Below are 14,922 nucleotides of genomic sequence, written 5' to 3' on the forward strand. Positions count from 1 at the left end.
CACCCCTAAATTTTCACACCATAGGCAACAAATGGGTTTTCAAAAACAAACAAGGAGAGATGGGTCTGTAATAAGAAACAAGGCTAGACTAGCAGCTCAGGGTTTTATTCAGGTAGAGGGGATAGATTTTAGAGAGACCTTTGCACCAGTAGCTAGGCTAGAAGCTATTAGGATCTTTCTTGTATTTGTGGCATCCTGAGATTTTAAGTTGTATCAAATGGATGTCAAGAGTGCTTTCCTAAATGGTTTTATAGAGGAAGAGATTTATGTCAAACAACCCCCAGGCTTTGAGTATCTCAAATACCCTCATTGAGTATCTCAAATACCCTCATATACAAGCTTCAGAAAGCTTTGTATGGGCTTAAGCAGGCACCTAGGGCTAGATATGATAGGCTTAGATCTTTCTTGCTAGGACATAGGTATGTGATGGGGTCAGCTGATAAAATTTTATTCACTATCAAGTATGGAAATGATTTCTTACTTGTTCAGATTTATGTGGGTGATATTATTTTTTTTCTCTTCTCATGCACTTGTGGCCAAGTTTGCAGAAACTATGAGCAGAGAGTTCCATATGTCGATGATGGGTGAGCTCAACTTCTTCCTTGGGCTCCAAATCAAGCAATGCAAGCAAGGTACATTCATCCACCAAACAAAGTATACCAAGGATTTGCTAAAGAAGTTCGACATGAATGATGCAAAGCCATTAGCGACACCGATGTCTACCTCGATTGTGCTTGATCTAGATGAAGATGGCGATGAGGTGGACCAACGGGAGTACAGAAGCATGATCGCCTCCCTCCTGTACCTGACGGCGACAAGACCCGACATCCACTTTGTCGTCTGCTTATATGCTCGCTTCTAGGCTTCACCAAGGACATCTCACCGCTAAGCGGTGAAACGCATTCTGAGGTATCTCAAGCACACTCTCGAGTATGGCCTTTGGTTTTCTACATCCTCTTCGCTTTCTCTTCGTGGCTTTTCGGATGCAGATTTTGCTGGGTGTAGAATTGACAGGAAGAGTACTTCTAGTACTTGCTATTTCTTGGGTACTTCTCTTGTGTGTTGGTCTTCTTACAAACAGTCTAGCGTTGTGCAGTCTACTGCTGAAGCTAAATATGTAGCTGCTGCTCACAGATTTTGTGGATGATTGCTACCTTGAGGGATTTTAGATTAGATTTTAAGAGTGTGCCACTTTTATGTGACAACACTAGTGCCATAAGCTTAGCCAATAACCTAGTTCAACACTCCAGAATCAAACACATAAATGTGAGATTCCACTTCCTAAGAGACCATAATGAGAAGGGTGATATTGAGTTGAGCTACATAGATACCCAACACTAGCTAGCCGACATCTTTACTAAGCCTCTAGATGCAACAAGGTTTGCCCTTCTGAGGGGAGAGCTTGGTGTGTGTCATCCCTATGGCATTATGTGAGTGGGAGTTGCCTTTATACATACTTTATCTTTCTTCTATTTCATTTGCATTGCATAGCATTTTTGTAAGATAATCATGTTAGCATGTTAGCAAGCTTCACTTATATGTTCTTTGCACTTTCTTGTACTAGTTATGAATTTGTGCTAAGTGTAGTGGATGTATAATAATTTGTATAAACTTAGGCTTTTATTGAAACATGGTATAAAATCTGTTGAGCTAGCTTGTATTTTCTAATAATGAACTTGAAATGTGAACATAATCTCTTGTCACCCTTGAGTGTTTGCTTTAGCTTGATCAGTGCTTAAATTAGGGTTAGTTCTGTGAAAAGCTTGTGCTAGGCCGCTTTATTTAGTTCAGCGGATTGGGGATCTTAGACCTTTGTCTATGTAAATGTTTATCCCATGATTTACCTTTGTAAGAGCATGTGCTCTTTTGTGTCGTAAAGGCACAACTTGCTTTGGCTTTATGAAAAATTGCATATCTTGAATCCTATGTTGAGTCAATAAAATGAATGATCAAGTTTTGAGCTAAAATTGAATCCAATACAGTGGTGTCAGGCTTCATGTGCCAAAGAAGTGAACCCATAATTGCTTAAAACTCACTTGAGGATAGTTAAATGATTAAATGAGAAAGTTAGCTTGTGCTTTTTAATGTGCTAAGAATGCTATTTTTCATGTTGTCAAACTAAGACTTGGATTAATATTTGAGTGTTTGCATGGCCTGTCAAGTTGAACATGGTTGCCTAGTTTGAACTTGATATAGCACTAGTCTCTCTAATCTTTACACTGATCATGAAATTGTGGATGCTTTTATGGTGACATCTTTTGGATAATTGAACAATATGATCAAAACTTGCTTCACTCTCGGTGCTTGTGACATGAACTCACTTCGAGACTTTGTGTGACTTGGAGTTATATTGTTTACTCCTCCTAGTGCTTTGACATCTCTAGTCCTTGCAAATGCTTTATAATCTATATGTGAAGCTTTGTATGCGTGCATTTCATTTGCATATCTTTCGCATAGTCTTATATCCTTGATATTTGCATTGTCAAAGGGGGAGAAAATATGCCCAAAGATATTATGCACAAATATTCAATAAAGGTGGAGAAAATTGCATTTATCTAGAAATGAAAGAAAAAATGGAATGTGTGCAATCATTAAGGAAGAGCATGTGTTCTTGGGTTTTTGAGTTTTTCTTGCTTTTTTGAGGTTTTTGGCTCATCTTTGCCTCTCTTAGGGCTTTTGCAATCTTTCTTATGCCAAGTGACATATTTTGCTCTTTTCTCGAGTTTTTGGTCACTTGGATGAGCTTATCTTAATTTCTTCAAACCAAAATCTTTGTGTTTTGAGGGTTGTCAATGCACTCATCAAGGGGGAGTTTGAGAAACTAAGTTGAAATGTACCTTGATTTACTTGTGATAAGTGATTAACATTGGTATTTATTTGGCTTGATGATCTTTAGTTTTGCATGGGTTTTATGTTATTTGAATTGATTTGGGATTTCATTTGAGCATATTGATTATGACTAACTGGAATTGGAGTTGGATGATCAAGGAGGCTGGGTGGAGTCAAGTGTGATTCTACCTGAACACGTGGAGGCCAAGTAAAGCATGGAATGCAGATGTAGATGACGTGTTGATGAAGTCAAGCGAAGGGGATGCCGGTGCAAGTGAAAAGACGGCCCGAGAGATCGGGAGCGGGAGAGACTTGCCGGCGATGAGGATCGCATGATGGAGTGCACGCGTTAACATCGAAGCGCTTGCTTAAGGTGTAAGCAAGGTGGCGAGTCACACTTTGAGAAGCGTGCGAGTGATTTCGCGGTTTGGCCTCAAAACCATGGGAGGACTGGAGGAGTACGTGGCACCATCGCAAAGCTTGTGTTAAGATGAAGCTAAGTCGTGAAGGCACCGCGGCCGTCCGATGAATGGAGAAAAAAATAGACCAAAATACCCTCGGTAGTAGGTAGGAGTGTACTACAAGAGATGGGGATTTTGGGGAAAAGCTAGTAAATTTATGGATCGAGTTTCCTACTGCTATAAATATAGTGGTAGGACTATGGGAGAGTTTGAACCAGCCACTTGATTCCCTCTTGTGCCACCCATTTGAGAGCTTAGAGCTAGGGTTTTAGAGGAGAGAATGATGAGTGATTAGCCTATGTAATAGTTGAGAATTTTGACATATAAATCTTTGTAATCCGTGTATAATAGGGCTGACCTCTTTGAGTAATGAAGTTTATGTTTTTGTATATGCTTGAATTCATCTCCTTCTAGTTTCCCTCTATTGGTTCCCTTGCAAGTTTACAAGTTTTTCAGTTTTCCATTGTGATTTTTGTTTTGATTTTTGGGCTTAAATTTCAGCACCTTGTGAGGTCATTTTTCTTGTTGCTAGAGACATAAAATTTACATACACACTTGTGTAATAGGGTCTTGAATTCTCTTTCCTCTAGACAATCAATTTGGAGAGTTTTCTTGCTTGATGTTCATCTTTTCTGGTTTCTTTGCAAGTTATGATTTTTTGAGTGCTAAGACATATGGATTAATCTTAAATGTAACATATGGTTCATATACCATCTGTTGAGTCGTGTTGCCTCGATTTTCTCTTGTTAAAACTTCTCTCTATTTTTGCTTACGTTGAGTTTTGAGGTGTGTTAGGTGATCCAAATAGGAGAACACCATCGATTTCGTAAGAAATTTGTTGAGACACCTATTTACCGCCCTCTAGTCGTCAATCTCGTTCCTACAATTGGTATCATAGCCGATTTGATCACTTGTTGATTTTAACCGACTTTGTGATTCGTAGGTGACGTGAAGAGAAGTGAGAAGATTTCGCTATTTGATGCCCATGATTTTTCGTACTGGAAGGTGCGCATTGAGGCTTATCTCTTAAACCAAGGAAGTGCAATTTGGGAGGTAGTTGATTTCAACTATAAGATCCATGTTGCTCACATGACTCAGGTTAAAATCGAACAGTATGAGGCCAACAACAAGGTCAGAAATATTTTGTTCACAAGCCTGAGTCAGAATGAGTATTACAGGGTTCAGTACCTCCATACTGGCCAGGAGATCTAGACCACTCTGAGTGTCTTTGTGCAAGGCCCTAGAGAATCTTTGATGCCATATTTACTCACTTTGATAAAATTGTTAGCAATCTTCGATCAAATGGTATTTTACTTTCGTTTGAGTTTTGAGGTGCGTTGAGTAATCCAAATAAAAGAAGGTCATCAATTTTGTAAAAAATTTATTAAGATGTATATTCACCCTTCTAATTGTAAATCTCATTCCTTCAGTAAGGTGGATGGATTAACCGGTGGAGCATGTGTCGGATCCTGGGAGGAACATGCGTGGTCGGATGCATATGGCTTCGTTCGATAGTTCCATAGCATAGCATCGAGACCGGTGGTTGCCCAGCCGCTGTTGCCACTCACTGTGCTTACCCGTCCGATCCAACCTGTACACAAATCTTGCCTCTTCCGCATCAAACTAGAGCCAAAATTACAGGAGGTGGGTGGTCGCTGGCGGTGGCAAGGCGTTCCTCAGCCCCCACGCACGCTGCACGCACGCACGCCGGAAGCTCACATCTTTCCCTGCCGTCCAGACATACAGGACTCTTCGGCCGGCCCCTATTCAACGCACATCACCTATCGACTCGTGGGTCGTAATCAGCAGTGACTCCACGTTCCACTAGAGAGACTTCCTAAGAACATTCGATCCGCTCCACAAATCAACTCTTATGTGCATACAAAGTACTTTTCTTTCGAGTTTTTAATGTACAAATTATGTACTTTCCGGAGCAGTGGCATGTTGTTGTTCCTGTGCGCTACAGGTCTGGCGTCCAATTCCTCTCGATCTACCTAGCATGAGGCCAATGGCCTTTTCGCTTTAGTACAGCTAGATTTGTGTTTAAATCTGTTTCTAGTACGTTCTAACGAATCAGAGGCACGCACTAGCACGATGCCAATGCCAGCTTGCTCGGTAGGAAATACCGACCCATACTGTAGTCAGTCCTCGTTGTTGCTGTAAGGATCGTGAAAAACTTGTGAGTTTTTCCATAACCTCTAATTTACCTGGACCATATACGCCGGGTGGATTTGAGTCTTTTTCATAATAATTTCTTTCGATCCGATCACCCCCATCTGTAAGGATCTGATCTGTATAGTATAGAAAAGCTGCAATCACTTTCAAGTACATTTCTTTTCATTTTGAAATGGTCTTCAAGTAATTTCGAATGGTACATTTCAGATGGCCATAACCACAGAAGTCGCTGCCGCTGCTGCCCCTGACGTTGGGAAAATGAGCACAAAACCATAAAGGGAACGTGGATGGGAGGGGAACCGGCTAAACCGATTAAAATAATCAGCACCTTTTTAATTGCTTCTCGTAATTTAAGAATAAACGGCTCAGATTTATTCGATTTTCTTACCTCCTCGAGGTAAGAGGGAGTACCTAAATCTATATTTTCATATGGCCACCGCCCGTCAGCAATCCATCAGCGTCTAGCAACACAATTTGGCGAGTCGTTTTGGCCCCAACGACGACCATACAACATATGATGGGACGAGTGCCCCTGGAATTCCTAATTCACGTTGTCATTCTCTATTAACACAACACGCTACAGGAATTATTTTTGCCATGCAACTGACCTTTGGGGTATCATTTTGTAATGCTACACCATATTTAAAAGTGTCTACATACGCAAAATAAAGGGTCAGATAACCTTTCTGTTTCAGACTTGTAGTGCAACTACATGTTCCACACACTAGTATGCCACTGGTTAACTTCGAGAACAGAGAGTTTTGCAGAACTATTCAAGGATATGGAAGGTCGCTAGCCATCCAAGACTTCGCACTGAGTCTACAATTACATGTGGCCATTAGAGAGCAGCGGTGAGCGACACAATTTGGCGAGTCCTTTTGGCCCCGCCAACGACCGTAGCATCTGATGTGACTAGTGCCCTGAAATTCTTAATTCTCATCATCCTTAGATTACTGAAGCATTGATCACTACGTTGGTGATTTTGAAACTGTCAGTAATAAAATTATTATTATAAAAAAATTATACTCAATAAACTTTCTCTCACTCTACTTTTGTGACTTGTGACCACCAGTGGTTTATGTGGGAGTCAATTTATCGAATATAACTAATTACGTGCTCAAGCAGTTTGCGACAGTCAAACACGTGATCTTATCTCTCGCTTGAAGCTTCCTTACCATCTTACCTCATAGTTTTAATTGATGACTATAGTGTAATTTATTCTTTTGACTTTTCTGCATAAGTTTTTGGATAATTATTTGGATATTTATATGACTTCAAATATAAAAGTTATCAACTACAAAGTTGTAAATCTCATCGAGAGATATAATTTTTATATAAAGTTTATCTCCATCCGACTCTGTATGTAAAAGTTATGAATTTTCGAAGACAAATTCATACGCCATACAATAAAACAGTCATAATTTTTCATACGGAATCCGATTTCGACTTTCAACCTCTACTTTATATGCTATGAGGGATACAAGTGAAGTGATCCATAGATTCACTTTAATTCAACTTAATCAACTAACTAATTAATTTAACTAGTTAGTTGATTAAATTCAACTAAATATATCTACAGATACCTACGGTTCGTTTTACTACCGTCCCTATATCCTATATATGCACCCTCACAGTGACAACACCTCACAACTCCAAAGCAAGTTGCTGCAATACAACACGGTGAGCTTTCCCTAAAACACACGCCGCTGCCGCCACCCCAGCAGCAGGAATGCGCTCCTCCACCAGTGCCATGATGGTTAGCATGTTGCATCTTCTGATGTTCTTGGCTACTGTGCCGCAGGCATGGGCCGCTGTCCATGGAGTCGCCAGAGGGGGTGGTGGGCTCTTGCATATCCCTTCCGTTGCCTCCCTGGCTCACTGCCACTCCCAGTGTGGGAACATCAGCATCTCCTACCCCTTTGGGATAGGGCCCGACTGCTTCCGACAGGGCTTTGAGCTCACCTGCGACACCACCACTCGTCCTCCCACTTTGTTCTTGGGAAATAGTACTACTCAGATCACTTACGTTGATGACGATGCAGTTGGAGTTGTTGCTTCTGCTATCGGATTCAACATCACCTTGATCCCAGGGGTGCACACCTACAACAGGACATGGGAGGCCCCTGTTAAGGGCTTCATGCTCGGTGAAGACAGCAGTTTGTATGTTGTGGGCTGCGATGTTGACCTCTACTTGCTTAGCCATAATACCACCGATATCATTGGTGCTTGCACAAGTTCTTGCGCAGACAACAGACAGACCATGGAGAATACAAATGCGGAGAGCTGTCAAGGGAATAATGGCTGCTGCAGCATCTGGTTGCAACAGGACCTACAAGCCTTTTGGCTCAAACTTGTTCGCCATGACGGGGCAGTGGCAGAACCAGAAGAAGTGCTCCCTAATGTCAAGGTTATCATGTCACAGTATTATGATTTCCATACAGATGATCTTTACTCGAGTTGGGTAAATTCAAGCAATCTGCGAGGTGTGTGGCTTCAGACTCCCATCATGGACCAGCCAAGCTGTGGAAGTGCCCAAATAAATAAGGACAATTATGCTTGCAATGATGAAAGCACTTGCAGAAATCTACTGCCCGGGAAAGGCTACTATTGCTCATGCAACAGCCTCATGGATGGCAATCCCTACATTCGGGATGGATGCATAGGTATGTACCCCAATCCAAAGTACCGAAGACATACATGCACGCGCTACCTCTCTGTTAGAGCACAACATATCCCCCTTTTTTTGCATTGTCAGCTCATATTATTTTTTTAACGGAACGCCAGTTCATATTATGTTTTGGAAACACCCACCAATTACCAAATTTGTTAGCTATGTGGATCGTTAGATCCTTTGCTGGTCCTAAAGAAATCATGTTGGTTATTTTCCCATTGACATAGTACTAATCCCCTTTTTATCTACCATGAAGCAGTTTACAATCCAAAGTCCAAAGAAATTGTACAAGATCATATGGAAATACGGCAATTCATATAGTAAGAAATCGCTCTGTTGTTGTTTTGCGTACGGTAGACATCACTACGACCATTAAAGGGTGTCAACGGCCAAATAGTTCGTGACAAAAAAAATATGTCTCTTTTTTTTAGTAAAAGGAGGATACAATGTCAGTTTTCAACAAGAATAATGCAACCTCTAGCCCCTAAGTTTGCACCTTAGCTTTAGTGTCTCAAGGTCAATTCAAATATTTAATGTGGCTTTAAACTTGCATAAGTGTCTCAAGGTCAATTCAAATAATACAGTTTGCGGTAGCAAAATTAGGATGAGCATGTGTACATGGAGGGAAGAGATAGTTTGTGACGTGGCCATGGAAGAGATAGCTTATGAGCATGTGTACATGTGGCCATCAGAGAGCACCAGTCAGCGACGCAATTTGGCGAGTTGTTTTGGCCCTGCCAACGACTGTAACATCTGATGTGACTAGTGCCCCTGGAATTCCTAATTCAAATCGTCCTTAGATTAACACAACGGTTGTAGTGGCTGGCAATGCTCGCCAGTTAAACACTGATAATGGTGGTTAGACTTAGACATAGGTTTCTACTAGTACAATATGTGTGTGTTGCAATAGTTTCTAAAATTGCATAGCCATTGTTAGGTTTTTGTTACACCATACATTGTGTTACTTGCAAATACGCTCCATAAAATATTGTAGTGTTTAATTTGCTAATTCAACAAAAGCAATGAGTAGAAAGTTCTATCAGCACAGGCCAAAGATAATATAAGGGGAAAAGGAACTTGGCATATCCATTAATTTAGGCTTGTAGAGCACAGAAAAAAAAATCATGTTTTCACTCAACCCTTTAACAAGGCCTTTTTTATCAAGCATATTTCCCAGATGCTTCTTAAAAGTTAGAATACAATGACAATACATCACTACTTGCTAGTTACACTATTACAAAAGGAGACTGATGCGCATGCATAGTAAAAAATGTTGAACATTGACCTTGACAAAACTTTATTTCTCTAGACAACACACTACAAAGTATGAAACAAGCAAATTCAGCACAAGTTGTGTGTGTTGATAATTTGGAAGGATTCCAATAAAAAAAAGGGGGGGGGAGGATTTGCAATGTAGTGGTGTCAATTTATCATTTGCTATTTTTTCAGTATTCTCCCTCGTACATATGATTTGCTCTGATTTCTCTACATTTTACTTCTTTTGCAAGTTTTACAGACCAAATAACCTCTGTACATATTAATCAGCAAACTTACATATATAGCATACTAATGCTCATCAATACTTTCTAGAAACAACAATGTAGCCTTGAAACTGTTTGTGTGGCATGAACAATATTCATAAAAAGATGGATGTTTGGTGCCACTGCCAAATATCAACAAGCAAATACGCACGAAATGGGGTCGCTTGATGCACAACACTGACTTATTTAGCTTCTATTAAGTATGTCAACTGTTGCTTCAACACAAACGTTATCTAGCAGCATAATTATATTAATGAAAGAAAGGATGAAAAGAATAAATCACCTCGTCATGCAATTGCTTCAATATTTTAGAGAACATATCATAGTGTAGATGTTCATTCCCATCCTTGCCAAAGAAGTACTCAACCAGTCCATTTTCCACCGGCCGACCAACCTTACGTCCAAAGCGTAACCCATCCCTGTGGACAGCTCCTTGCATATTATAGGACCGCATCAATGTCATTACTTTCCTAAACGAATGGCAGTAACATGCCTCCATAACATCCTGCAAGTCACAGTACGATGAACACCATACAGAGCTAATATTTCCAATCATCAAATGCAACAAGTTGACAGGAATGACAAAAGGCATTGGCTCAAAGTGGCATGCCAAGTCTGCAACCCAGTTAAGTAAAATATTTTCATGGTGAATCAGTAAGCAGAATGTCCTTAAGCACTGATCGAAAGGACTAGGTCATCCCTGAGTCCCTCTACATTAGCTAAGGTCCCATCGGTTATTGCATAAGTGTATGTGTGGATGGCAGAGGTCCTGGAGAATGCGAGTGTGGACGGGTACTGCCACCGGATTGGCTGTTGCGACATTAGACCGGTGCAACGAGGCCTGTGAGCTTTTGGGTTCAAACTTGGTCTCCATAACGGCACCATAACAAAATCAGATGAAGATATCTCTAATGTCACGGCTTTCTCATCACAAGAAAATTATTTCAATGCGAGCAATCTTTACTCGAGTTGGGTAGATCCCCAAGAGCCGGTCGAGTTTGAGATTACAATCACGGATCAACCAAGCTGTGAAAGTGCCCAAATGAATATGGAGAGTTATGCTTGTAGTCTTGATAGTGACTGCATAAATCTGCCAACCGGACAAGGCTACTCTTGCTCGTGCCCCGGCGGCTACATGCTGGAAGGCAACAATCCCTACATTCAGGATGGATACAATCAAGGTCCCTCTCACATACAAACACATGATTCAATAATTTTGTCATATGTTCCAAAAGTAGTACAACTTTAAAATGACAATGGTTAAATGATTTAACGCATGTGTCCAGGTTAATTAGCTGCTGATCAATTAAGTTCGTAACCAACCCTCTATTAGAACAAAACTCTAAACTTTCAGTCCCCATAAAGAAAAGCTCGTGTAAAAAAAAGGAAAAAAGTCTATTTACACCCCCAAAAAAGAACTTTTCAGTTGTCCGAATATCCCCCTAAACTATTTTTCATCTCAATTTAACCCCCCCCCCCCCCCAAAAAAAACTATTGTCTTTTTTTCTTTCTCCTTATATTAATCATGTTTTAAATGCAAATTTTGTACGATAATAAGATGGCATCATACCCTATGTTACAAAATATTTTAAGAAACCTTCATCTCAGAAAAACAAAACTTTAAAAACTATCATACCAATTACTATTCTAAGGTAATCACATTAATTTTGTGAGTCACCAACCCGTTCATCCGCGAGGCCTAGACATATATTTTTTATAATATAAAGTCTTAATGATCAAAATCTTAAAATGTCACACTATTTCAGTTGAAACTATAATAAATTTATAGGAGAAGCTAGCTTAACTCCTCGCGTAACTACAATTTATAGAATTAAATCAAGTTTTAACATGTGCTACTTGATATTTAGCGTTAATGTAATTGTACTTGGAACGGAGTCAATATTTTCTAGAATTATTAAATCAAGATTTTATTAATATAAATATATAGAGGAAAATTATATATGAATGCTTAACATGGAAGCACGTTCTTGTAATTTTAAATCCAAGAAACTATAACTAGAAATAGCTAGAATTGTCTTTGGCATGGAATCTTTTGTGGACTTTTAAATTCCAGAGTTTCTATATATAAGTAGATATTCATATACAAATGAATAGTTTTTGGCATGGAGTCTTTTGTGGACTTTTAAATTTTTGTATACTTTTTCTAAAACTTTTCCATCCAAATATTTATTGATAGAGTTTGTTTAAAACAAACTCGATCACGGGGAGAAGATATCTCCTGGCTTTGTCTTAAGAGAGAGATGTATCAAATTTTTGGATGGAAAAGTTTTAGAAAAACCTGCAAGCACTCGAGTTCGAGCCCAGGTAGGTGGTCGCTCAACTGGATGCTCTACCAATCAAGCAACAACCGAGCTATTGCTCGGTTCTCATAGAGTTTGTTTTTCAAATACAAATCAGTGATGTGTATAAGGTAATCTGGGCCAATAAAATAGTAGTCGAACCATAGTCGAAAGTTAGATTTTTTTTTCCCTTTTCCTAGACTAATGCGGAATTTTCTAGCTCTTTTTATTTCCTGATTAACGTTAGAATTCTATTTTTTTAATCAAGGATTAATGATGGCGTTTAATTGGAGGAGCTTTTAATTAGTATATATAAAATTTGGATAAAATTGTAATTATTCTCTCTATCTACCATGAAGCAGCTTACAATCCAAAGGTCAAAGAGGACTGTACGAAATCATGTGGAAACATGACAATTCCATTCCCTTTTGGGTTTGAAGCAGGTTGTTTCGGAAAAAGTAACTTTCGACTCAACTGCACAGCAAATAAGATCACTATTCTGGACCGTGGGTACGCACAATATCGTGTGACTAAAGTGTCACTTGATAATGGTTCTCTAACTGTTAGTAACATGTTGAACAACACAAGCTCTAACAACGCACAGATAACAGCCTATACAGCTCAATATAAAGATCACGCCGTGTACGAGGGCCAAGCTTTTGAAGATCTTTTTGATTTCTCTAAAGAGGACGAAATTAAAATAAGGTGGGTCGTTGCCAACTTAACTTGTCAAACAGCTACAAGAAGTGCTACGTACGCGTGCATCAGCAACCACAGCAGTTGCGTACATGTCTATCGTGGAAAAATATTTCTTGGATATCGGTGCAAGTGTAATAACGGCTTCCAAGGAAATCCATACCTCGAACTCGAAGATGCCTGCACAGGTCTGGTTTCCTTCTGAAATCCGCACTCTTTCCAACACTGCTATACTTGCATATGTTTTCTTAGAAAATAATGTAAAATTCCACAATATGCCATGGTGCTGCCCAGCGTGTTCAGATATTATAGATGCTGTATTTCAGCGAATAATGATCTATTTATGACCACCAATATATAACTGACCATGGTGATGCAGATATCAACGAATGCTCACTGCCAAATTACTGCAATGAGACATGCCAGAATTATGAAGGAGGGTACAAATGCACTCCGTACAAACGCAACCTTCTTCTAGGTAACACATAGTGCTAAGTCCTTCATTGTTATTACAGTTTAACAAAATGCAAAATCATTTAATGACAGCATTGAATTAATGAAGGCATTGCCATTGGAATCGGTTGTGGCCTTGGTTCCATAGTCATTGCATTGGGAGCAGCTGTACTTGTAAATAAGTGGAAGAAAGGCATCCAAAAGAGAATTAGAAGAGAATACTTCAAGAAAAATCAAGGCCTACTCTTAGAGCAGCTAATCTCGGATGAAAGCGTCACAAACAAAACAAAGATATTCTCCTTGGAGGAACTAGAGGAGGCAACCAATAACTTTGATGCTACTCGTGTTCTTGGTCGTGGAGGGCATGGCACAGTTTATAAAGGGATTCTATCTGATCAGCATGTGGTGGCTATAAAAAAATCCAAAATTGTGGAGCAAACTGAAATAGACCAGTTTATCAACGAGGTTGCTATCTTGACTCAAATCATCCATCGCAATGTGGTGAAACTTTTTGGTTGTTGTTTAGAAGCTGAGGTGCCCTTGTTAGTTTATGAGTTCGTATCCAACGGTACTCTCTATGATCTTCTTCACACAGATATTACTGTAAAATGTATCCTGTCATGGGATGATCGCATAAGGATTGCAGTAGAAGCAGCGGGAGCACTTGCTTATCTGCACTCTGCAGCTGCCATACCAATTTTCCACAGAGACGTGAAGTCTTCCAACATACTACTAGATGACAGCTTCACCACAAAGGTTTCGGACTTTGGTGCTTCAAGATCTCTGTCACTCGATGAAACTCATGTGATGACAATTGTCCAAGGAACATTCGGTTACCTAGATCCAGAGTACTATCAAACTGGCCAACTAACTGAGAAGAGTGATGTATATAGTTTCGGAGTAATACTTGTGGAACTTTTGACAAGAAAGAAGCCGATTTTTATCAATGATTCAGGTTCAAAACAAAGCTTGTCTCATTACTTCATTGAAGGAATTCAAGACGGAGCTTTGAAGGAAATAATAGATTCAAACATTGTGGAAGAGGCAGACCAGGAAGATATTGATGATATTGCCTCACTTACAGAAGCATGCTTGAAGATCAAAGGAGGAGATAGACCAACTATGAAAGAAGTAGAGATGAGATTGCAGTTCATAAGAACTAAGAGGCCGAGAAGAACACAAAATTTGCATGGAAACGATGGAGAGATTGAGGCTTTGTTAAGCCCAAATGCTAGGAACCACCATGAACATATCAATCTTGTCAACGAAGCCCATTTAACATCGCAAGGAATCTCTGGGTGCTACAGTCTGGAACAAGAATTTGCGTCCTCAATCAGTTTGCCACGCTAACTATATATGTGGAACATAGCTGAGGGCTTGCTAGGATGCATCAGTGAAGAATTATATTTGCTATGTTTAGTTCCCTTTGGACTTGGCTGTTGTTGTTTTTTAGGGTTACTTGGTCGTTGTTGTTGTTCCCTCGTTGCATTTCCTATGTATTTACAAAATGCATTGTACACCATGTCACTTATATTCTTTTATTATCTGTGATGAAGATGCCTGACAGAAAATCACTAGTTGTATTAAAGCTAGGGTGCTGAAAAGGAAAAGTTGTGCTGTCAACCGACTAACCAAGGGCTTAATCAGTTGTTCCAGTAGTCATCGGACTGGTGATACTACAAGATTTAACTTGTAGAATATTGCTGGATTTTTCAAGTATTAGCATGATTAATGGATTGACAGTCGGAACAGAGTAGCAGGCAAAACATACTAGTCATATAGAAAATTCCACGGTG

The 14,922-nt window shown here is 39.7% G+C and overlaps 1 protein-coding gene across 1 annotated transcript; it reads left to right on the top strand.

Annotated features, from left to right (window-relative positions):
* Positions 1–7,126: 7,126 nt before the first annotated feature.
* LOC133921712 (wall-associated receptor kinase 4-like) lies at positions 7,127–14,672 on the top strand. Its single transcript, XM_062366699.1, has 4 exons — positions 7,127–8,128; positions 12,337–12,861; positions 13,053–13,151; positions 13,236–14,672. The coding sequence occupies exons 1-4, from the start codon at positions 7,195–7,197 to the stop codon at positions 14,474–14,476; spliced, it is 2,799 nt and encodes a 932-aa protein (XP_062222683.1). The 5' UTR covers positions 7,127–7,194; the 3' UTR covers positions 14,477–14,672.
* Positions 14,673–14,922: the final 250 nt, after the last annotated feature.

The sequence above is a fragment of the Phragmites australis genome, chromosome 6 (assembly GCF_958298935.1).
Source record: "Phragmites australis chromosome 6, lpPhrAust1.1, whole genome shotgun sequence".
Classification (NCBI taxonomy): Eukaryota; Viridiplantae; Streptophyta; class Magnoliopsida; order Poales; family Poaceae; genus Phragmites; species Phragmites australis.